Here is a 25,560-nt window from a genome sequence, read left to right on the forward strand (position 1 = left end):
ATATGTGATAATGGAAGTAACCAAAAGCAGGGCCTCAAGCCAAGTGACACTTGTTTAAAAAATAAAATTCAAATGAGTGAATTTGAAGATCTAACTGGCTTTATTAAATGATTATGAATCAACAGCCTCCCCCATCTAGCAAGTAGACAGGAGTACTGAGGAGTTGTACACAACGGAAGATTTTTACAGGAAGGAGGGTGGGGCAGAAAGTTATTAGCAAAAGAAAAGGATTGTTCCAGACAAGATTGCTTTCCCTGAGGGGAAGTCAGGGGCTCTTGTCATGCAGATTACCTCATATTCCTTTTCTGTTAGAGAGAGCCTGTGGTGTCAGACTCCTTGGAACCTATCAGAACATTCCTGACTGATTAAGTCTACATTTCTGGTGGAGGTTGAAACTGCAGTTAAACTAGACATTGAGCCCAGATTTGAGAATTTGGCCTAAGTGACACCATTTTGGGCCTGTGGTTTTCTTTTTTTTTTTTTTTTTTCTTTTTTTTTTAATTTTTTTTTTTTTAACATTTATTTATTTTTGAGACAGAGAGAGACAAAGCATGAACGGGGGAGGGTCAGAGAGAGGGAGACACAGAATCTGAAACGGGCTCCAGGCTCTGAGCTGTCAGCACAGAGCCTGATGCGGGGCTCGAACTCACATACCGCGAGATCGTGACCTGAGCCGAAGTCGGACGCTTAACCGACTGAGCCACCCAGGCGCCCCTGTGGTTTTCTTTTTAACACTCTGTATTATGTCCTGGAGGGAAGCACTGGGCAGGGAATGAGAGGCTGGATGAAATGAAATGAGAGTAAATAAAACGATTCTTTTGAATGGTTGTTATTTGTGTGTATTTAGTTGGTTGTTTTGTGATATGCAGGTACTCTAAAGACTGTTAGCCTGAGAACTATTTAGGTAGTAAAATGGAAGCAGATACTGCTTAGATGCTTTTCTGCCTGGATGCTTTGGCTTCCCCCAGTGGAAGAAAGGGAAGTACAACGTGGAGTCAAATAAGTGATACCGAGGTGGGGAGTCTAGAGGCAATAGGGTTCATTGATGGTAAATTCGGGTTAGATGAGTTTAGTTTGGACACATACAATGTGGCACATCTGTTTAAAGCCAAGTAGGGGACATCCAGGTAGATAGTTAGGATTAGAGGTCAGGAGAGGAGTCTGTTTTATTTATCTTTTATTATTTTTTTAATATTTATTTATTTATTTTGAGAGAGAGAGGGAGTGAGCGAGCAGGAGAAGTGCAGAGAGAGGGAGAGAGAGCATCCCAAGCATGCTCCGTGCTGTCAGCACGGAGCCCAGTACAGGGCTCGAACTCGCAGACTGTAAGATCATGACCTGAGCTGAAACTGGAGTCGGTTGCTTAACTAAGCCACTCAGGCACCCCTGTTTTATTTTGATGAATCATATTCAGTTCTGTTCACCTAAGTAATTGAGAGTAAACTAGATTTGTTTGGGGTTTGTTGCTTGTTTTACGTGAAGGAGCAGCACGGAAGAGGGAGATTAGACTGACAAATAACGACATTCCTGTCATAGTTAAGAGAGCACGGGCGCTCACATAGAGAGCTCACATAGGGAGCATGTGTGCATGCATGAGCAGGGGAGGGAGGGAAAGAGAATCCCATGCAGGCTCTGTGCTGTCAGCGAGGAGCCTGACGTGCAGCTCGTCTCACAAACTGTGAGATCATGACCTGAGCCAAAATCAAGAGTCAGATGCTTAATCAACTGAGCCACCCAGACACCCCTCAAATTTGTCTTTTAAAATGTCTTAGTGCATTCTAAAGTAATTCTTTGTTCCTAAATGGGTAACACTATGAAGATCCCTATTTTGGCCCAATTTTCCTGCCCCTTCTTAATCCTGTGATTATATTACTGTTCTAAATACTAAATATTCTTCTCCTTTTTTTTTCTACCTCTGAAATTTCTCTATCTAAACTTTGTTGAAATAACCACACATTTTACTTATGAAATTTGCTCCTGCACAGTATAGCTTACAAACTATGGAGAAAATACATAACATAATCAAATATGAATATCTTCAAATGTCATTGTAATTAGGATCCACAGGCAACCATGCCATTATCAATGTGCAGTACTGACTCACAATAATAACAGTAATATTATCATTTATACTTTAATGGCACCTATTGGCTTACAAAGAATGCCAATACATTTTACCTTTTTGGTAAAGCTGCCCTATATTTCAACAGTGTTGATGTCGGGTAAATTTATAGAAATACCTAAAATTCAAAAGATTTTAACTTTTCCTTCCTTATTTTTTCTTCCTGACTTATTTTAATACTCCCTCTACTCCCTTACCTAGATTCCACTTTCATCATAAATAATCAGTGCTCTAGGATTTGCTCTCTTGTGTGTTACTCATTTTCTGTTCCAAGTTTCTGTAGTCCTTGCTATTCCTCATATGGAAACATATATATCTGATTTTTCATCCTTTGCCAACCTTCTAGGGTGACTCCCCACTAACCAAGCATGCCACCTCACTATAACAGAACAGAGGACAAAAAGAATCTTTGAATGATTCCATTTGAACCACCCAGTAGAGTTACAGTGATAGTCAGAGGTAAGCCATGGACATATCAAAGCAACAGTAAACTGCCTGTACCCCTTCTTATGTATGCCTGATACACATTTACTTCCATCCTATCTCTTTTCACTCGGGACAGCCCCCCCTCTGATACTTGCTTTTTAACCTTATGGCATTCAAGCTGTGTCCTTCCCTAAAGAATTTGCCCTGGGATGCTCCTGAAACTCTGAAACTGTTCACCCTGTCCTGGCCTATGCTCATCTAGTTCTAGTGTCGTGGGAGTCACTCCTGAAGCCTGTTGGGGCCAGCCCAGGAACCTGTAGGCCATGGCAAGAGGATCTTTGAATAATGACTTAGAAGTAATGTACAGACATTTAAATCATAACCTTCCAGAAATTATGACATTTTCTTCCTTACCTAAAACAGAAAGACTTGAGATAATTTCTAGCCTCTTAGAAGAAGATATGGGAGAGGTTTTCGAATAGGCCTGTGATTAGGTCTTTGTCTTGATTCTGACTGGAAAACTGGGGACTCTTCTCCCAAACCTCATCCACAGTGTGATCAAAGTTTTGTCACTGAGGCATACAGCTGCTTTCATCTCCACTGTCTGAAGGACGTGACATCAAAGTGCTATCGGGGAAGCAAACAGGTTGTACAAGAGGGAGGCTACAATGTTACACCTTTTCTAGGCAAGCCCAGGATAGAAATACACATGTACCCACACCCAAATACAACAGATGATTTTCTCAACCTATGTCACTAGTGCCTGAGGAAACGTGAAGATGAAAAGACTATTGATTCGTTGGAGCAGATTAATCAATTTAGAACTAGCTGGGGAAATCTTCCATGAGTCATGGAAGCGATGCACAAGAGAAGTCATTAAGCTTTGAATGTTTACCTCTTCTTTGTGAGCAGCTCCTACTGACTGAAAAATGCATGCTGTTAATTGGTAAGACACTCTCTTGCTTTGACAGTAAGCCACAGTGTTGTTTCCTTCCACGTCAGAAGAAGGAAGCCATGTATATGATGTGTCTGGATATGTTCTCTATAGTCAGTCTATCAGTAGGTGGAAAATTTGGCATTTTACCTGATTGAGGTATTATAGGTCAGTCTTCTATGGGAGTGGTACCAAGCAGTATGTTCCTCTGAGGAGACGCCAATTATTATGCCTCACAACCAAAGTGGTCAGAACTATGAGAGGTGTTGGCGTTAGGTAATATTATAACTGGAAATAAGAATTCTACCAAAGTATTTAGGGTCACTCCACTTCTGGGTACATTTTATTATCGTGTTTTTTTTATCATGCTTAAATAGACAAAAAACTGCTTTTCTAAAAGTAAACTAACCTTAGTTTTCCTTTCCATGCCATAAGAAAGTAGCTAGAATATTCTCATTAGCTTGATTTCAAATGGAATCCACTAAAGTTCAAGGGGAACCTGCTTCACATTAATATCGTCTTTGGATAGTAATGTCATAGTCAAATATGGGACAGTTGTCCATATATTTTTATTCTGATGTTAAAGAATCGAAACAAACTCATCAGAAATGGGAATTACATCTTGGCAAGGATGCGGAGAAAGAGGATCTCTTTTGCCTGGCTGGTGGGAATGCAAACTGGTGCAACCACTGTGGAAAACAATATGGAATTTCCTCAAAAAATTAAAACGAGAACTACCCTACAACCCAGCAATTGCACTACTAGGTATTTTTCCAAGGGATACAGGTATGCTGTTTTGAAGGGGCACATGCACCCCAATGTTTATAGCAACACTATCAACAATAGCCAAAGTATGGAAAGAGCCCAAATGATGTTCATCAATGGATGAATGGATAAAGAAGATATGGTGTATACACACACACACACACACACACACACACACACACACACAATGGAGTATTACTCAGCAATCAAAAAGAATGAAATCTTGCCATTTGCAACTACGTGTTTGGAACTAGAGGGTATTTTGCTAAGTGAAATTAGAGAAAAACAAATATCATATGACTTCACTCATAATGAGGACTTTAAGATACAAAACAGATGAACATAAGGGAAGGGAAGCAAAAATAATATAAAAACAGGGAGGGGGACAAAACATAAGAGACTCTTAAATATGGAGAACAAACAGAGGGTTATTTAAGGGATTGTGGGAGGGGGTGGGCTAAATGGGTAAGGGGCATTAAGGAATCTACCCCTGAAATCATTGTTGCACTATATGCTAACTAACTTGGATATAAATTTTAAAAATTAAATTAAAATAAAATAAAACAAAATGAAAAAAAAAACGGGAATACATCTAAATCCCCATTTTCCTAGTCTTGTAAGCTGGTAGAATCAAAATCTAGAAGAAAAGAAAAAAGAGAGAGAAAATAAAACAGATTGCTTCAATATTTTTCTTTGTCTTTTATAATTTGTTTGCTTATAGATGTATACGTCAGTCTATATCTAAATTCAGAGATATGGCTGAAGCAAGATAGTCTAAGCCTTGAAAATCAATCAGTTTCTTCTCCTTCTCTCCCTCTCTCTCTCATTTTATACACGTACACACACACATACTCTCACACTTAAATGTAATGTGAATGGAGAATTGATTTATCAGAAACAACTGAGACTTTAGGGATTTACCCTTTCTAAGTATTAATAAAAAGCATATTTGTTTTGATTCTATTGATCAAGAGGTTGCTTTTTGCTTCTCTTAAGTACTATTTGGTATGTGAATGTTCTGTAAACTTGTGCATAAGATCACAGAGTCCACACATTATAAAACCTGTATTTGTATAAGACTTATATGGATTTAAGAAGTGAAAGCAGAACATCTCTCAGAGTAATAACTGACAAAGAAGCCTTACGTACTAAGAATACACTGAGTACACATCATAGGATAAGAGCTTTAAGTTGGAGTTAGGCTTCTAAAAATAACTGTGAGTGCTCAATCTTTCTACTTTTTACACAGTCTTACACAGCAGAGGATTTCCTAGGCTTATCCTATTAGATTGCATAATCAATACACCAGCTTCTAGCATTACTTATAATTTAAGGCTTTATTTGTTTGTCTGCATTTAAGGTCATGCCTTTAGAATTAAGTAACATGTACTATTGCTGGTTTGTGCAGTTACTACTTCACTGTAAAGAAGATGAACTTTAAAAGCATTTTTTTAACTTGAGAATTACAAGCCACACCTACTGCAAACACACACAAATGAGACTATGGTTGAAGCAGAAGGTTCTGTGTTCTGCAACTGCCATATAAACTTACACACTCAAACTCACCTCTTCTTACTTGAAGCAAAGCTATTTTTACAGGTTGAATTGTGCCCCCGAACAGATATGTTGAAGTTATAATGCCCAAGTATCTGGCAATGTGACCTTATTTGTAAATAGGATCTTTGCAGATGTAATCAAGTTCAGATGAAATCATTGGAGTGGGCCTTAATCCAACATGACTGCTGTCCTCATAAGAAGAGGAAAACATTGTGTGACAACAGAGGCAGAGATTAGAGTGATGTAGCTGCAAGCCCAGGAGTGCCAATAATTATAGCCTCCACCACAAGTTGGAAGAATCAAAGAAGGTCCTGCTGACTTTGATATCAAATTTTTAGGCTACTGAACAATGAGAAAATAAATCTGTTTGGCTTTAAAAAAAAAAAAAAGAAAGTATGGGGGCACCTAGGTGGCCCAGTTGGTTAAGTGTCTGCCTTCAGCTTGGGTCACGATCTCACCATTTGTGAGTTCAAATGGGGCTGCATGGGCCTGCATGGGGCTGTCTGCTGTCAGCGTGGAGCCTGCTTCAGATCCTCTGTCCTCCTCTCTCTCTGCCTCTCTCTCTCTCTCTCAAAAAGAAACTAAAAAAAAAAAAAACAAAAACAAAAGTGGTTTTCTGAAGTAACACAATAATTTTAGCCAGTGTCTTTTAAACTTGTGATTGAGATGGTCTTTGCCTAGGGAAATAGTTTTCTATACAATTTAATCAGCCACTGACCTAATAAGCACATATTTGCCGGAAATAGCTAACTCTATGGGAGTGTTGGGCAATACAGATCCTAGTGGATGCCCTCATCATTTTACTCAGACAGATTGTAGTAATAATTTGACTTGTACTGTCATTTTCAGAATGGAGATGGTTTAACCCAAAGCATGGTTGATTTTTTTTCCTCTTAAATACCCATATGTGAGCAGAGTATAGGATAATGATTATTAAGGTATAGCTTCAAATGTACTGTATCCTGTAACCTGCAGTTAGCAGGTCAGAGACCCAAAGGAGAGCTACTCCTTCTTATCATGAGGCCACAAGCAAGTTAAGGAAACTCTGCACTTCATCCTCATAAAGGTTCTTGTAGCTGCCATAACGTTGCTGTGATAATCACCAGGTCAAATTAGATTCTTATTTTAAGAGATCTGTGTAAACCATACTCAATGTTTTTGTTGGTGGTGGTATTACAATTATTATTATGACTATGCCAAGATAACGGAAGTAATACTTACAGGCATGTAGAGACCTAAGGGCTTTTTTTGTTTTTCAATCCTTAGGCAAACCAGATGAAACCATGGGCAAGTAACAGTATTTTCTATGACTTTGAAATGTATTGTTCCTTGCATATTAGATTAAAATAAAGTTTGATAGTCCAAATACACTTATTTATGTGTGTAGTCAGTTGTTTTTATCTTTAAAATAGGTATATTCTTAGACTCAATTAGCTGATAAAAAAGGTAGCCTAAATTTTTGCCCAGATCTCATACAATTCCAACTTTTTATGGATCTGTGGATAAATGTCAGTCTACCATAGGAAAGATTGTTTAGTGAGTCAATTCTTTTATTTTATTTCATTAATCCTTCTTAAACCTGGTGATCGGGGGCCTGACCCAGTAGCAAATCCAGGTCGAAAAAGAAAACACAGAGAAATTTATTTATCATACCATCATGCCACTACTTGGCTATGTTAAATGTCAAGGGCAAATTCTACCATTGCTGAGGTGGGATTTCAGAATCAGTTACAGGTGAGAGCCTGACTTTTGGAATAATGGAAAAGCTCTTTTTTACCCCAACGTCAATAACCAGTTGCTAAGTTTCTTGTCAGCTTGCACATTTGTTTTCTCTATGGTGTAAAATTCTCTATTGTTTAGTTATGCTTATCTCTAAACATCAGATTTTAATAAAATCCCTGATGATGTCTATGTTTGCAAAGAGATTAGAGTGGTAACTGGCAGTAGAAAGTACTACAAATATGTTATTAAGTGAAAACACACACATACACACTATTAATAAATGTAGACCCTCATGTAGAGAAATGTAGATGGAAAACACCTGAACACCACATTGGGTATCAGCCCTTTTGTATAGAACCACTTTATGTCAGCCTTTTATATAATGCCTCTCATTTGATCTTCCAGTAAAGTATAAGTTCTATGTTATACCATTTGCCATACAAATCGACATATATGTAAATTCTCTATGAGGAAAAATATAATGCCTTGTTTTTCCTATGGTAACAAACATTTATAGAAGCAAAAAATTGCACATACAATAAATTTTATCATCTAATAATTAACAATAATCACCCAAGGGCTACACTCAAGCTGAAAAACTGTTCTTAATTCCTGCTTCTTTTATGTCCCAGGTGGCCACTTTCCTTATTAAAGGCAGAAGGTTGAGCCTACCAAAAAGGATGATAGTTCTTTGTTTCACTTCAATGTCACTTTAATTTCAGCAGTTTTTAAAACTACCAATATGCTAAAACCTCTAATTAGCGGAGTTAAACAACTTGAGAGTGCCATCGAAGAGATGATCTACTAATTTGAAAATCATTAGTGCAGAGTTGCTTCACTAAAACCCATACAATTAATTTAAAAGTGCGTATTAAATAATAGCATTTAGAGATACGTTTGGAGATGTGCCATCATTACTTATTTTACTTTGACCAGGTGTTAGTGGAAGCACACAGCATCCGTAAGTGGTTCAGACTGAATCTGCCTCCCTATGTGGCATGCACCTTCTATACTCTGGAGGATTAAGCCTCAGACAAGGACCTCCTTCCAGAAGACTCTTCCTATTCAATGCCAGGATACTTTGCTTCATCCTGGGCTTTGGGAATAGGAGGAAAAGAAGAGAACCCTTTGAGTGTTCTTGGCCAATGGGAAAAAGTGAAGTATGACTGAATGACCCAACCATCTTTATTGACCTCAAACTCTCCAGGGAATTTTCCTTTAGAGGTTTCCTCTGATGAAAACCTGAGATCATTTTTCCTCTAAATTCCCCTAAGATGTAGTAGACGTTCCCTTTTGCTAGTTGAGATGAGAACATATATTTTAAAGAATTTCTGTGCTACAGTTATGTTCTTAAAATGCTTTAAACTTTTGCATTAGGATTATGTATTTTACTTATATACATGGTTATGAAATATGTGGCTGTGATCTTTGGAATGGAGATAGTTTATACTGTAGTTCAAACAGACCAGTGATTCAGTTCCAGCTTTGGCACTGATAAATGTGTGTGACTTTGAGCAAGTTTCTTAATTTTTCTAATTTTTGCATCTCTTACCTGTAAGAACAATATCAGGTTTCAAGAATGTTATGAGGAGCAATGAGTTCGTAGAATAGTACCTCATAAGGAGTAAAGTACTCAGTGTATGCTAATCTCTTCCATTGTTCCTTTATATTTAAGTATATATAGAAAATATGTTTATGGATAGATATATGTGCAGAAATATTTAAAATATACTTGCTGGGGTGCCTGGGTGGTTCAGTCAGTTAACCATCCGACTTCGGCTCAGGTCATGATCTCATGGTTTGTGAGTTTGCACCCTGCATTGAGCTCTGTGCTAATGGCTCAGAACCTGGAGCCTGCTTCAGATTTTCTTTCTCCCTCTTTTTCTGCCTCTCCCCTACTCATGCTCTCTCTCTTTCTCTCTCTCTCTCAAAAAAAAAATAAACATTAAAAAAATTAAAAGCAAAATTAAGATAAAATGAAATAAGGGACGCCTGACTCAGTCAGTTAAGCCTTCCACTTCAGCTCAGGTCTTGATCTCAGGGTTCATGGGTTCAAGCTCCACATTGGGCTCTGTGCTGACAGCTCAGAGCCTGGAGCCTGCTTAGGATTCTATGTGTCCCTCTCTCTCTGCCCCTCCACAGCTCATACTCTGTCTCTCTCTCTCTCCCTCTCTTTCCCTCTCAAATAATAAACATTAAAACAAAATAAAATAAAATAAAATAAAATAAAATATATTTACTTATATTTACTTGTATAAGCAAGCAATGAAAATATTTGCTCAAAATACTAATTATAGAAAAATCACACTTAAAATCTTAAAATAATACCTGATTTTGGGCCTTTCTATAACAAGTATTAATTAACTCTTAGTATAAAAAATTAGGCTAATAGACATACCAACTTAAAAAATAATGTATTGATATGTTTAATTTTTATTTTAAAATAATGCACTAGTGCATAAAGAAATACGAGAAAAAATATCCATAATCTCAAGCATGATTAAATTTTAATTTATCAATCTACTTAATGCAGATTTTGTATTTTATCATGCGATTGAAGCAGGAAAACATATATTTAGAATTTGAGGGATTAATTGTCCAGGGAACAAGTCTAGAACTTAAAATAACCAAACATCATTCTTTTTATGGCAACAGTAATCTAGTATGCAGTAACTTTATATTTTATTGCTAAAAGCTATTTGAATCCTTCTGTAATGCAAAAGGATTGATTTCAAGAGCACAAATGTTTGGAAGCAGATCATAACAGTCACAAATAAGAAAAATAAATACATTTTTCCAACTGAAAAATATATATAATTGTATATTATTTTTTAAAGTGTCATTTCTAAAAATCATGGCATTTAAATTACTTGGAGATAATGCTACCAAGAATACAAATACGGAGGCGCTTGGGGGGTTCAGTCAACTGAGGGTCCAACTCTTGATTTGGGCTCAGGTCATGATCCTGGGATCATGGGATTGGGTCCCACATTAGGCACCATGCTGAGCATGGAGCCTGCTTGGAATTCTCTTATTCCCTCGACCCCTTTCCCATGTGCACGTGTTCTCTCTCTCTTTCCCTCTCTCTCTCTCTGAAATAAAAATTTTAAAAAAGTTCAAAAAATATAACCATGTATTTCAAGGTTTCAAGAGCTTCTATCATTTGATTTGCCTGGAAATAATTCATTACTTCCTAATTTAAAAACATAGTGCTAATGTTATGGAACAAGATTGACAAGTTATGAAATCAAAGCACAATGTTGACAGGTTCTCTTTCTTCTTGCCTACATTGGAGTTAATATTTGCTTTCAAAGCACTATACTGGGAGGAAATGCCACATCATATATATTTTTTTAAGAAATATTCTTTCTCATTATCTACATTTTGACCTTACACACAACATAGCTGTCAGCCTTTTCCCTGAGTCTCCTTAGGAATTGCATGTAGAGTGTTTCTACTGAATAATTCAATTTAGGACGGCCTCATTGAGTTGATCTCCACTTGTCTTCCTACTGACCTTATCACTTACTATGATCTATAACAAAACGTGATGAATAATGTTTAATTCAACTAAGATACGTCCTCAAAGATGTTTCTTAAATGTTTCTGTTTGTAATTTACAAATCCAGCAATTCTAGGGGACATACTTCCAAAAACAAAAATGCTCAAATGAGTACTTAAAAACAAGGATAGCTCTATTTCAATCACTAATCAGTATAAATCTTGCTCCTGATGTCTATCCATTGTTACCATACTTCAGCACTGTAAAATTGATAGAGAACAACAATTTATTACCCTGACTCTCTTCTCTTATACACAGATTAAGTAAACTCATGTTCAGTTGAAGGTACACTTTGGAATTGGTGACCTGTTATGCTACACTTCTTATGACTTCAGGCAGATTATGCTCAGCTGTATTCCTTATCTTGAGAACTTCTTAATGTATCTTTGTATCTGATTGGCATTGCTGAAATTGATGTAAATGATAAGTTTATTCAGTGGTTGAAGAAGTAAATTGAAACTGATCAAAATTTGATACTTTAGCTGTTGATGTATATATTTCTGAGTCAAGTTCTATATATCCAAGTTTGCTTCTATATATCCAATTTTGCCTACTTAGATTCATGCTTGTATTTGATTTCAAATGATAAAGAAGAATTCATTCACATGTTCAATAATGGAATATTTTGTCCTTCTAAATTAATAGAATTTTGGTTCATATAAAGATGATGGACCAGAGAACTTTTATACCTGTGGCAGAATACTAAATGGCTTAGTTTGAGTTTGACCATCCTAAGTCAGAAGGTGTAGGGAACTCTAGAGTAAACATTTCTTTTCTTTTTTTGTCATAGCCCTGATCCAAATTAAGTAACGGTGTAAACAGTATATCAAACAAATGCTTAGAAACTAGATTAACCTAGACTATAAACCTAAAATATATTTTTTTCTGTATGAAAGTTGCCAGATGGAATAATCAAATTTACTTATATATATTCTTGTTAATTGACTCAATATGTTTTCCTCAAAAAAATAATTACATTCAGTGATGCCTCAGTGAAGTGATGACTTAAATGAGCAAACTCTTTGAATAACAAAAATCTATAAGGAACAGTTTGTTGGTAAATCATTGCCTACATGAAAACAAGAGAAACCCTGATTAAATCAGAGCTAACAGATATTTATTTCCTTTCAATAGGATTCAAGTCATATGGAAGTTGGTAATATTTGGATCATATGATAAATCACGTGGAGTATATAGTCTTCCCATTCATGTTATTATTTTTGATGTAGACTAAAATACAATAGAGTCATTTTTTTTTAAATGAAAGGAGAACAGCCACATAATAAAAGAAAAAAGAAAGAAAAGAAAAGAAAAGAAAAGAAAAGAAAAGAAAAGAAAAGAAAAGAAAAGAAACATTCCTGGACCTTCACCAAGCCCTATCAGATCTAGTTTTTCCTTCTTATTTTTTTTTTAATTTTTATTTATTTTTGAGAGAGAGAGAAATAGAGCACAAGTTGGGGAGGGGTAGAGAGGGAGGGCGACACAGAATTGGAAATAGGCTCCAGGCTCTGAGCTGTCAGCACAGAGTCCAACACAGGGCTCGAACTCGTGAACCGTGAGATTATGACCTGAGCTGAAGTCAGATGCTCAACTGACTGAGCCACCCAGGCACCCCCAAGTTTAGGTCTCCTTCTTTAGGTCTCCTCTTTGCCTGATGTTGATTTTCTACATTAAATAAGGGTTTTCATGTGAGATTTGAACTGATCAGTTAGTCTTTCAGCCTAATATTTTGCCTGAAATCATGAATATAATGTTTATAAAATCAAGAGCAGTGTCATGTAGTAGCTAATGGTATGGTCTCTAGAGTCAGATTGGGTTCAAAACAATGAATCTTCCACTTATAAACTTGTAACCTTGGGCAAGTCACGATGTTCTCTACCTCAATATTATCATTTATCGAATGGCAATAAGAACAATCAGATGAAAGATTGATTAGATCAATACAATAATTGGTGCTTTGAGCAGTTTAGAGCCCTTCATGTTGTTACCATCACACTGTTTTTCAAGGATAACCCCATGTGTGTGTTTTATCGCCATAGTCAACCTACCTTTCTGGCTTGAGCTTTTTGTAGCTGGGATTGTAACGGTGGATGGTGCTGGTGGGGAGGGTAGGAGCCAATGAAGAGGATGCCGGTAATGGTATAAATATCATTCTTCCATTTAGGGTTCTTTCAGCAGCAGCCTCTGAATCACATGGCTGCTGCCTAAATACTGACATTCCACTGTGAGGGCTGGGTTGGCCCTCATGTACACAATGTGCATAGACAAAATTCAATGTGTAAAGAGAATGATTCTGGTCTTGTAGAATAACAGAAAAGATCCCTACACCTGATCAGTCTCCTCTGTAAAGAAAAGCCTAAATTGCTTGAATCTTTCTGAATTTTCCATAACCTCCTGAATTATTCTACTTTCCTTTTTCTTTTACCATTTCATAAAAATCTTATATGCTAAATTCTATAGACCTTATCTCCTCAAAATTATTTATGGCTGTTCTTGTTTTATACTTTATGCTTTTATGCTATTTCACTTTTCATTTCACCTCCCTTAGGCTTACAATAGCTTTTGAACATAGCTTTTCTTTAGTCATTGTTAAATCCATCTATTACCTCACCATGGCTGTAGTTTGGGCCATATAATTCCTTCTTTTTAATATTCTTTTGTTTATTTTTGAGAGAGAGGGTGGGGGAGAGGTAGAGGGAAAAAAGAGAGAATTTTAAGCAGTCTCTGCGCTGTCACTGTAGAGCCTGACTTGGGGCTTGAACTCATGAACTGTGAGATCATGACCTCAGCCGAAGTCAAGAGTCTGTCACTTAATGGACTGAGCCAACCAGGTGCCCCTGAGCCACATAATTGTTTGCTGTGAGGGAGCTTCTCTGTGAATTGGTGGGGGGGGGGGGGGGGGGGGGGGAGGGGCACTTAGTAGCTTCACTAGCCTGTACCTATTAGGTGTTAACAGCACTTCCTCCAGTTATAAAAACAAAAAATTCAGCAATGTTCCTTGGGTGACAGAATCATCCTCAGTTGAGAACCACTGTTATATAAAAATAACATATCTCAAAAACACTTATATATGAATAATCATAGATTCAGGGAAATCTTTTTAACCAATACAGAAAGTTCAGCAGCTCACAGGGAAATTGTAGATTTATTTTCCTACATAAAGTAATCAAAATGTTTGTATGGCAAATTATATCATTAAAAAATAAATAGGAAAACAGTAAATTAGGAATAGACATTTAAAGCAAATAGTTAAAGAATTGATATCCAGTCTTCAACTATGTATTACAAATTCATAAGAAAAAAACAAGAATTTCATCAGAAATGAGAAGTCCAGTTGGTTAATAAGTATATGAAAACATTCTCAAATTCTTAGTCTGAGAAATGGAAATAAAAATAACTGTGGCTTCAAAACACAGGGTCGCGGGGCGCCTGGGTGGCTCAGTTGGTTAAGCGGCCGACTTCGGCTCAGGTCATGATCTCACGGTCTGTGAGTTCGAGCCCCGCATCGGGCTCTGTGCTGACAGCTCAGAGCCCGGAGCCCATTTCAGATTCTGTGTCTCCCTCTCTCTCTGACCCTCCCCTGTTCATGCTCTGTCTCTCTCTGTCTCAAAAATAAATAAACGTTAAAAAAAAAAAAACAAAACAACTGTGGGCTACTATTTCTCACTAGAAAAGGTGATGAAGTGTGATTTTACTTGTTTTTGGAAAAGTTACAGCCTTTTGAAACATTCTGGCAATATATTTCAAAATCAATTGAAAACTTTACTCTTTGACCCAACAAACACACTCCTGAGAATCTATTTGATAGAGATAAAGGTTATATGTACAAAGTTGTTTATTACAGAATAGTTTGTAGTGGCAAAAACTAGAAAACAATAGAAAAATACGAGAATTAACTATAACAAAATCAACAATGGGTAATTGACATAGTTACATGAACACTAGATTATTTGGAGGAATTTTCCTGTGATAAAAGCTAAATGCAGGGAAGTATATATGATATGATCCATTTTTGTAGGGGAAAAAAAGCCAGAATCTGTGTGTGTGTGTGTGTGTGTGTGTGTGTGTGTGTGTTGGGTATGTGCCTAAGGAGATAAATGAAAATGAACCTAAACACACATTTTAGGTCTTAGGAATTAAAGCCTTTGCAATAAATTCATTTTTAGTATATCAGTGTATTACTGAGTTGAATTTCAGGAAGTTTAATGTCACTTTAAATAACATGTATATTCAAGATTTTTATAGAACACATTTCTTTGTTCATTGAATACTCCATTTCTAGTTCCTGGAACATCTAGAATTTGGGCAACCTTAGGTTTATTTGTTAAGTATAGCTATGTATTTTCATGTGTGAAAAAAAGTGTAAGGAATGAATTTTATTTCTCAAAATGAAAACTTGTGCGTGGGTCCATTATACTGTATGCATAGTATAATATGCAAATAATTTTCATTTCTTAAAATTGAATCTCATTTTTACACCTGTGTGTGTGTGTGTGTGTGTGTGTGTGTACACATGGATGGATGTATGGAAGGATCGATGGGGCAACATGACCTTATTTTATAAGTAACAATGAATTTCACTTTAAGAAACTTAACTCTTTCAACCAAACGGGGCTGGTTATTTTTGTCAGCAGACATATGCAATTCCAAAGTTTATGAAGTTGGATGTTTCAGCTTTATCATGTCCTATTTTTCCTAATTGGATAACTCCATTAAAACATGAACAAAAAATTATCTATGTATATTCAATATTTTTTTAAATAACTTAAAATTTTCCAATAATTTAAGAGTTAATTCGACAAAGGCAGGGATATCTCTGTGTGTATGTGGGCATGACCTTTTAGTTGCACAGGGACCCACTTCCAGAAGGAACTTGTGCTTGTTATAAAGCTCCGCTGCTGCTATCTTGATATTCTCAATAACTTTATCTGTGAATTTATGTTCTGTAAATGAAGTTCACTGGGACAGTGGAGCATGAACATGACCATGAGCATTGGAGCTTCAGGGGGCCACTCTGCATACACAGGTTCAGACCCGCAGGCAAAGTGGGCAACACAGAAGCCAAGCAATTGGCCTGACAGCAAGGTGCATATCTGCCTGCCTCCGCAGTCTGGGATGCTGTGTCCCCAGTGTGGCCAAGCCAGAACTGGGCCAGATTACCAGTGGCAACAGCAACCCCCAAAGCAACAGCAGCAAAAGCAGCAAATGGAAGAGGTAGGAGCGGCTCCCCCACTGCCGGCAGGGACAGGAATCTTGGTGAGAGGACAGCTGCCTATCAGTCCCAGGATCCCATCCCTGCAGTATCTACACGAATATTAAATCTGCCTAAATCCCAAAATAATGCTTGCATAACTCAGATGGTAAACTTTGTCAGCAAATTATTACAAAGTTAAGGTGTATACATGGATGTTGCAATAAAACATATCAGGGAGTTATTAGAATTTTTCACAGTTTACAATGTCCAGTTTTGAAAACTCCTACAACATTGCAAAGCAAATATCCACCAGCCTAGAAATACAGATTGAATTTAAAGATCATCATATTTGATGGAAAATAACACTATCTTCATATGAAACTCTAAATGAACCGATGAATAGCAAAAAAAGGAATTTTTTGTATAATTTTACCTTATAATTGAAAATAAAGGAATAAAATACATAAACAGGCATTTTGGATTATATACGAATTATGAAACTACTTTTGGTTTCTTGCACAACCTCAGCAAGTTATAGGAAATGTCAGAGGTAATATTAAAATGTCAGTGCATACATTTACATTAAATTCAACATATAGACAGTGTAAAGGATCTTTGTTGTGATGGAATTGTTCTGTATCTTGACTGTGGTGAGGAATACGCAAACTTATACAGGCGTTAAAATTGTATAAAACTTAAGTACACACACTAACAAGCACCTTAAATCAGTGCAATATGAGTGAGATCAATGGATTGTACCCATGTCAATTTCCTGGTTGTAACATTGTACATACTTTGCAGGATGTTACTATTTTGGATGAAAGGTGCGTGGGTTCTCTATTATTTCTTAAAATTTGCATGTTAATCTATATTTATCTTAAAGTAGAAAGTTTAATTAAAAATCACATTCATACATGAAACTAGTTTGTATAGAGTTAAATCTTCATTGAAAAATGTTCCATTAGAATCATCAGCTCCAGATGTACTAAAATTTATGTTAAATCAGAAATTTATGCCAATGTTATCATAATCTATAGAATATTCTAAGTAGTTCCAGTAATAGGTGCATCAACAGAAAGATCTTTCTTAAAATTTCTCAGAAACTATCAGAAATTATTTGTGATCTTACCTTAGCCAAAACAAGTGATGTCACTTACAATTTTATAGTTGAAAATGAAATTGCTAATTGTAAAAATGTTGATGACCTAAGAAATGGATTTGTAGAAAATTAAACCAGAAAAATTATATGATCAATATATCACAATAATACAGTAGTTCTATTTATCATATTATATATAACTATGACACAAAAATATTATTTTTTGAAATATATAAATTTATGTTGTTATTCATCTATCGCTATTACTATCATAAGTAATAAAATATTTTAAAGGAAAATTTAGTATCTATTATTATCTTTAACAGCACTTTTTTCTTACATTTTGAACTAATGGATCCCAAATTTTCATTTTGCACTGGACCTCATAAATTTTGTAAGTCTTGGGCCAGGAATTTTATACAAATTGATCCAAATAGTCCTTTAAATTTTATCAAAGGGTAGATAAGATATATTGAATAGCTTATTTTTGTAGAATAGAGTTTGGAGTAAATTTTTGAAAGGTTTCAGAAATTGCATCCAGTAACTAATCTCAGAAGTCAGCTCTTTTTTTTCCAGAGGGTTTGCCAAGATATTATTTTGCTTATTTTATTTTATAAAAAGCCAACAAGATTCATCCATCATCAATCCTGACATTTGAATCCCAATCTACATTACCCTGAAAGAGGACTTCAAGGAAGTCTTTCCATTTATCAGACCTCCATTGCCAAAATGTTTGTGTATTTTTCATTTAAGAAGTATGGAATTAAGGACTATGCAAATATATCCATTTGGATTTTAAATCTAAACATCGTAGTTTTGATAAAAATTCCTATACATAGACCCATCACCTTCATACTTACCTGCAACATTTCTCATCTTGCAAATACGTTGCAAGAAAATGACCAGATTTCCTTGAAACTTTGGAGTCAGTCTATCAGCATTTTTATATGACAGTCACACCATTGTCCCAAAAGGAATTTTAGTTTTAAAGACAACAAACCTAAAACTGACTGGAATGCATATATTATCAGTAGATTGTTTCTGTTTCCTAGTGGTAGGCAAGTTTTAGAAACCGCAGGTCATTTGAGTAGCAATTAAATGTTCCATTACAAGGATGTTTCTCCATACTCGTTACTCTATAATGTTTTTGTGTACGGGTCATACTCACTTTTTATTCTGCCATCCTAATGACTCAGCCTGTTTTCTCTTTCCCTTCTCTTCCAGAATGATTCGTGGGGAAAGCAGTATTCATATGCACTCTTCAAAGCTATGAGTCACATGCTGTGCATTGGGTATGGAGCCCAGGCCCCAGTCAGCATGTCTGACCTCTGGATTACCATGCTGAGCATGATCGTTGGGGCCACCTGCTATGCCATGTTTGTCGGCCATGCCACGGCTTTAATCCAGTCTTTGGATTCTTCAAGGCGCCAATATCAAGAGAAGGTAATTTGTGTCATCACTACCATCTCCAACCAGCTAGTTTGTAAATTGAATTAATAGTGTTCACAGTAACTAAACCATTATTCTGTCAAAAACATAACGAAACAAAATGGATAAAACAGGAAAACACAGTCTGTTTTGATATTTTAAGGTTGCTTTAAGATGCTCGCTATAGGGGCGCCTGGGTGGCGCAGTCGGTTAAGCGTCCGACTTCAGCCAGGTCACGATCTCGCGGTCCGTGAGTTCGAGCCCCGCGTCAGGCTCTGGGCTGAGGGCTCGGAGCCTGGAGCCTGTTTCCGATTCTGTGTCTCCCTCTCTCTCTGCCCCTCCTCCGTTCATGCTCTATCTCTCTCTGTCCCAAAAATAAATAAAAAACGTTGAAAAAAAAAATTAAAAAAAAAAAAAGATGCTCGCTATATAGTTATTTGTTTTCAATTTATTTGTTGAATAACGTTTTTAAATCTGAATTTACATTCACAGAAAAAACAGTTACATGTTTCAGAATGCATTAAGCTGATTTAAAGTATTATGATCGATCATGTTCTATCATATTTCCACAGTAAAATAATATAATGCCTCCTCTAATGTATGTTAGAAAAATGTTAGCGATTAAATGAAAACAGGCAGCCATTGCACATGTCCCTCTGTTTCTCTGCATTACAATCATAATTTATATTATAATCCATATGCTTAGCTGAACATATGTTGCTCTTATATCTAGATAAGTCACCACACCCTCTAGTCTTAAAAATGCATATTAACAGCTGCTGTCGTGCATTCTTCTGCACAATGTGTTAATTAAAATGATTGCAGCTCTAAACTTTTCTCGAGAGAGAGAAAAGTAAATATATGCAATGATACATTCATTGGATTTTTTTTTTTCATATGCTGAATTACTTTCGCTGGGGCTAAACTTTGGATAGTCAGACAGTAATTGTATACTCGACCAAACATCCTTAACTTTTTGACAGATAAAGAAGAGTATTTCCTAAGTGAAGGAAGATTTTATAATGCAGAAGTTTAGTTAAACATGGCAAACTATATAGTATACACCTGGCCAAAGAGCATTTCTGGAAGCAATGGCTAAAGTAGTTCTAGAATACTTCTAGTGAGTGATAACCAGCTTAGACTTATAATTACTTACAAAATAGCCAAAGATTGTTTCAGTTGTTGTTTTATTTACAGACATTTTCAACACTATAATCACACAATGGGAGAAAAGGAACCCAGATACTTTATTTCCCTTGAATGTAATGACACTGCCATCAACTACTGCAATGAGCAAGTTGGTATTTTGTTACTGAAATAATGAAGAGGTGAACCACCAAAATTGCTTCAAGGTTCATTTTAAAATAAAGCCTCCAATTAAACTGGAAAAAAACAAAGCACATAGTAAGGGAGAGGAGACTTCATACAATGGTGACTGTGACTGAAAATTGTATACTCGAAGGAATTTGGGCTAACATAATGGAGATTTAAGATAAGATTGCAGCAAGATGTATGTTTCTATTATACTGTTTTTTTCTCTTTCAGTTGATACTGCTTTAGAAAAAAAATGCTCTTTTCCCATCTCCTTCTGTCTGCATCATTGGTACCTATTTTTCTTAAAACCAAATCTTCAATTTCTGGTATTGCATTTATTACCATTGCACTGCATGTTAGGTGAATTCACTATTTTTATGTTTTTAGACCTGCTTTAAAGCCAGGCTTAGGGGCGCCTGGGTGGCTCAGTCAGTTAAGTTTCCAACTTCAGCTCAGGTCATGATCTTGTGGTTCGTGAGTTCGAGCCCTGCATCAGGCTGTATGCTGACAGCATGAAGCCTGGAGCCTGCTTGGGATTCTGTGTGTGTCTCTCTCTCTGCCCTTACCCCACTCATGGTCTGTCTGTCTCTCTCTCTGAAAAATAAATAAACATTAAAAATTAAAAAAAAAAAATAAAAACAAAGCCAGGTTTAACTTGGAAACCCAATTAATTCAACTACGCAATCATAGACATTTATAAGCAAAAATGTTATGATGCCTGCAATAATTCAAATCGTCAAGTTCTTGATATTACAAGGGCTTAATAGAAGGCAAGCGTACTGAGGTAATCCTTTGTTACTTTTTTGACATATGGTACAATCTACACAGAAAGAGCTGATTACAAATATATATATATATATATATATATATATATATATATATATTTCATTACAAATATATGTATATATATATATATATATATATTTCCTTATTCTGAATGTTTCCTAAACTAGAGTTATACAATATATGACCTTTTAATTGTTTTCAAAGTTCATCAAAATTGTAACATATATCAGTGTTTAGTTACCTTTTTTTGGCTCATTTATATCCCATTGTATGGATATAATACATTTGTTTATCCATTTATCAGTCGATGGACATTTGAGTTGTTTCCTCCTCTGGCTATTGTGAATAGAGCTGCTGTTAAAATTTGAGTACAAGTGTAATATGAGTATCTGTTTTCATTGCTTTTAAGCATGTACCTAGGAGTGGAATTGCTGGGTCATATAACAATTTTATGTTTATCTTTTTGACAAGCTGCTTTTTCTTGTAGTTAATATTTGTCTTTAAGTGTATTAGAACCATCTCCATGGATGACTGTAAAATTAATGTCGATATTATTTTCACTGATGTTATTTTTCATCAAAAATAATTTTATATTTTTGAGGTAAAAGAAAGAGCTCCAATACATTTTATAGTAGTCATTCAGATTGCACTGGTTCAGCCCACCTAATCTGGCCCCAGAATTCATTCCTCGACATTGTCTGTTGTCTCTCCATCACTTGCCCTACAGTTTGGCTGCAGTAAAAGTATTGATCAAATCTAGTCTAGTGCACTACTGTATGCTCTAGTCTACTGCAAGTTATCCAGCCTACTGTGTATGTCTGGGATCTCAGGGTCATTTAATTCTGTCTTCCTAGGGAACATCTGTTCGTTCTTGCTTTCCCAACCTGAAGTCGTTCTATCATCCTAAGCAGTAGCATTAGGTCCTCTGATTTTGAGATCCTTATCTACACAATTCCCCAATGATAGTAATCTGAAAGGGCTAGAGTGTCGTCATCATCATCATCGTCACCACCATCATCATCATGATTATTTTCACTCTTGACCAAAAAAAATGTGATGTAGCATTGCAGATTAAACTCTGACTTGAATCACACTGTATGCTGCTGATTTCATGGGGTATCATGTTTTGTATTCTGATATTTCAGACAGCTACATTTTCCCCTTCTGCCAGATAAGGTGACTTTAAAGCATGAGACAGGTGGCATTTAAAATGTGCCTCTCCTGATGCTCTGCTCTGGATTACTAGCAGGCTTCATAGTTTCTGTAACTGGGATATTGAACAAGCTCAATTTCAGAAATAACCAAAGCAATCATATTTTTTGTCTCCAACTGTTTATTTAGCAAAAGGGTCATTTTTTTCTGAACAAATAAAATCCCTCCAAGATCTTTTTGGGGCTAGAAATCAGGAATTAGAACATACTCCATAGGCTCTCTTCTCTCTCCTGTTATAAGCCTATTAGGAGCTACTATTTGTCACTAGGGAGAAGACACAAGGAGGGATTAAAGGGAAGGGAAGAGGCAGTTTTTTGTTGTTGTCGTTGTTGTTTTTAGTTTATTTATTTTGAGAGGAGAGAGAGAGAGAGAGAGAGAGAGAGAATATGCATGTACGGGAGGGACACAGAGAGAGAGAGAATTCCAAAGCAGGCTCCACACTGTGAGTGTGGACCCTGATGTGGGGCTTGAACTCACAAACCATGAGATCATGACCTGAGCTGAAACCAAGAGTTAGACGCTTAACCGACTGAGCCACATAGGAGCCCCAGGAAGAAGCAGTTTTAATCCCTTGTTAGATGTGTTATGCTAGTGTTCTTTGATGGGTATGGCAGATGATTAAAGCTGACACTTCTTTATGAGATCCTTTGGGCTCTTCAGGTAACACCCCCTGAGTCTCCCTCCTGCACTTCCTTAGTCCTGCGAAATCCAGAAGTTATCTCCAACCTCCTTCTGCTCTGGGCTCCTTGCTTTGCCAGGTGGTACTCTTGGACAGGACCCAAGATGTAAAGCTGGCCCCCCTGTGTGGCTCAGATCTGGTCCACAGAGAAGCACTCCTGCGTCCCTCTCTTCACCCATCCCTCAGTGTTCTGCCTCCTACCACCAAAGCAATGAGGATCCTGTGTCTAGCCTTCCCCAATTCTTTGGCAGGAGTCAGACCCTGTCCACAAGTTAATTCTGTGTTCTTATATGTGACCCCCAACAATATGATCTTATTTCAGAGATACCCAAGTGGTTTTCTTGAAGGTGTCTCCCCAGGTAAAGTGTTAGAAGGTAGCCCTCCCACCCTCTATCCCAAAGGGGGCTGAGAAAGGGACTCAGAAAAATCACTCTCTCTGAAGAAACCTGCTCAGGAAAATTCTCATTCTACCTTCTTGACATCTGTGGAGCTCTGATGGAATTGAGACCTCCTGGAGGCTTTATCCTTGCATCACCATTTACTTTTATAAACCAGTATATGAGAGACCACTTTATACAGGCTGTTTGTAGTTAAGTTCTGGAGGAGTCAAAAGTTATGTGCAGATTTTCAACTGTGCTGTGGGGTCACCACCCTTAATCCCCATGCTATTTCAAGGGTCACCTGTACATATAAATGTTCCCTAGTCAACTGTTTGGAAATGTTGATTGAAAAATGCATCAGAGTATGGCTTCTTTGGATAAATGTGTGCACCTTGAACATTTAGTTTGTTGTCTCTGCCCTCCGTGCCAACTCCCCCATGTATTTTTAAGTGATTAAAACGTACTTTGGGGGCACATGAGTGGCTCAGTCAGTTAAGCTTCCAGCTCTTTATTTCGGCTCAGGTCATAATCTCATGGGTTCATGAGTTCGAGCCCAAATTGGGCTCCATGCTGACAGCCCTCCCCTGCTCATGCCTGCTCTCTCTCTCTTTCAGAATAAATAAACTTAAATAAAATAAAATAAAATAAAATAAAATAAAATAAAATAAAATAATTGTATAAAACAATTAAATTAAAAATTAGATATTTGGAAAATACCTATCTAGAAAAACTCCCCAAAGTATGCCTGGGTGGCTGTTAGTTAAGCGTCCAACTTCAGCTCAGGTCATGATCTCAGTTTGCGAATTTGAGCCCCACATCAGGCCCTGAGACAGCATGGAGCCTGGAGCCTGCTTGGAATTCTTGGAATTCTCCCTCTCTCTCTGCCCATCCCTTGCTTTTACTCTGTCTCTTTCTCTTGCTCAAAAATAAATAAACATTAAAAAAAATTTAGAAAAACTCCCCAAAGTGATGAGTATTCCTTTTTTTTTTTTCTTTTTTAACTGACGTTGGGTAGTTACTCTCTTTTCTAGATAGGTCTGCAGTTCACCTACTCTTCAGGAGATGAAACTGCTTTTCATCATCCTGTGCCTTTGTACTACTGCAACTTAGTTCTAACACTTGGGCACCCCCAGGGAGCCTACTACTATTTTTAGACTTGTCACTCGCCTTCCTGTCATATAATTATAGTAATAGCAGCTTTTAGGTGTACAGTTTTCCCTCTGTAATAAGGAAGAATTGCAACATAAAACACATCATGAACTTAGAATAAGAAAAACTTTCAACTCACCTTGGTAGACTTAATGTACATGAAAGATTTTTAATGTAAAATTTGAATATGACTGAAGAATCGTGTTAATTATGAGGAAATTATCACATTGAAATACCTTTATACACTGAATAGCTTCCTGAATCCAGGAAGCAGAGCGTATAAATCCAAGACAGGTGCAGGAATGATTTGTTTAAATAGACCATGCTTTCTAATGGTAGAGCCCAAGACAGTGAGCCAGTGCTACTCCAGGCTTCAAATATTGATTATATTATATAAATTTTTAAAAATTACATATTCTCAATTTAATAATGATAAGAAATTTGAAAGCTAAATTTATCCAAAAGAACAATGATACAATTTTCTTCATCTTAGCATGAGTTTATATGACTCTCATGAAAGGCCCTTTGGACTAAGAAGGTATGGTTTAATAGAAGTAGTCTCTCATAAAAGTGAGTTGTATGTAATCCTATATGCAGCCATATTGAATTATACAGTTTTATGTAATCATAGCAACAACATAATATCCTAAACCTAGTCGGTCCAGGAAAATGTTTTTTTTTCTTGATTTTAATTCATAATCCATAAATCCTTATTTTTTCCTTGTAAATGAAAAACTATTAACAGGACTATCGCATACATTTCTTAATCCATAGAAATCTTTTTCTTGTTTAATCAGTCTAATCTCCCAAAGTTGTATAAGCTAATGGTATGACCAAAGACAAAAAGCTAAGCACCAAGACCTCCTCTCATTTTCAATCCACTCAAATCCCATTTGCAATAAAGCAGATTTCACATCAGTTAAAGTTACTATGGTTAATGTAGATATTTTATTGGTAATACACCCTTCCAAAAGAATTTGGGTGAAGGACGGATGATGCCATATCAACTTTTAAATTCTTACAAATCTCTCCACCAAACTTCATTTCCAGGCAAATAAATTTTTCTCAACAAACTGAATGAGTCTGACCTGTTATACCCTTCACCCTACCCCTTTATATATTTTTACCCCTTTCACTATTTACATGGGTTATGCCCTTCTCTTGGGAGGGCTGTGACATCTTCGCTGATCATCTCAACCTATAGTAATTTGTTTATTGTATCTATTTTATC

General features: G+C 36.5%; 1 protein-coding gene across 1 annotated transcript in view; it reads left to right on the top strand.

Moving 5' to 3' along the window:
• The window catches only part of HCN1 (hyperpolarization activated cyclic nucleotide gated potassium channel 1), a 390,591-nt gene that overhangs the window by 263,664 nt on the left and 101,367 nt on the right, over window positions 1-25,560 (top strand). Inside the window, exon 4 of the mRNA XM_042907831.1 lies at window positions 18,606-18,824. Coding sequence (XP_042763765.1) covers window positions 18,606-18,824 — 219 coding nt within the window. The remainder of the gene's footprint in view (window positions 1-18,605; window positions 18,825-25,560) is intronic.

The sequence above is a fragment of the Panthera leo genome, chromosome A1 (assembly GCF_018350215.1).
Source record: "Panthera leo isolate Ple1 chromosome A1, P.leo_Ple1_pat1.1, whole genome shotgun sequence".
Lineage (NCBI taxonomy): Eukaryota > Metazoa > Chordata > Mammalia > Carnivora > Felidae > Panthera > Panthera leo.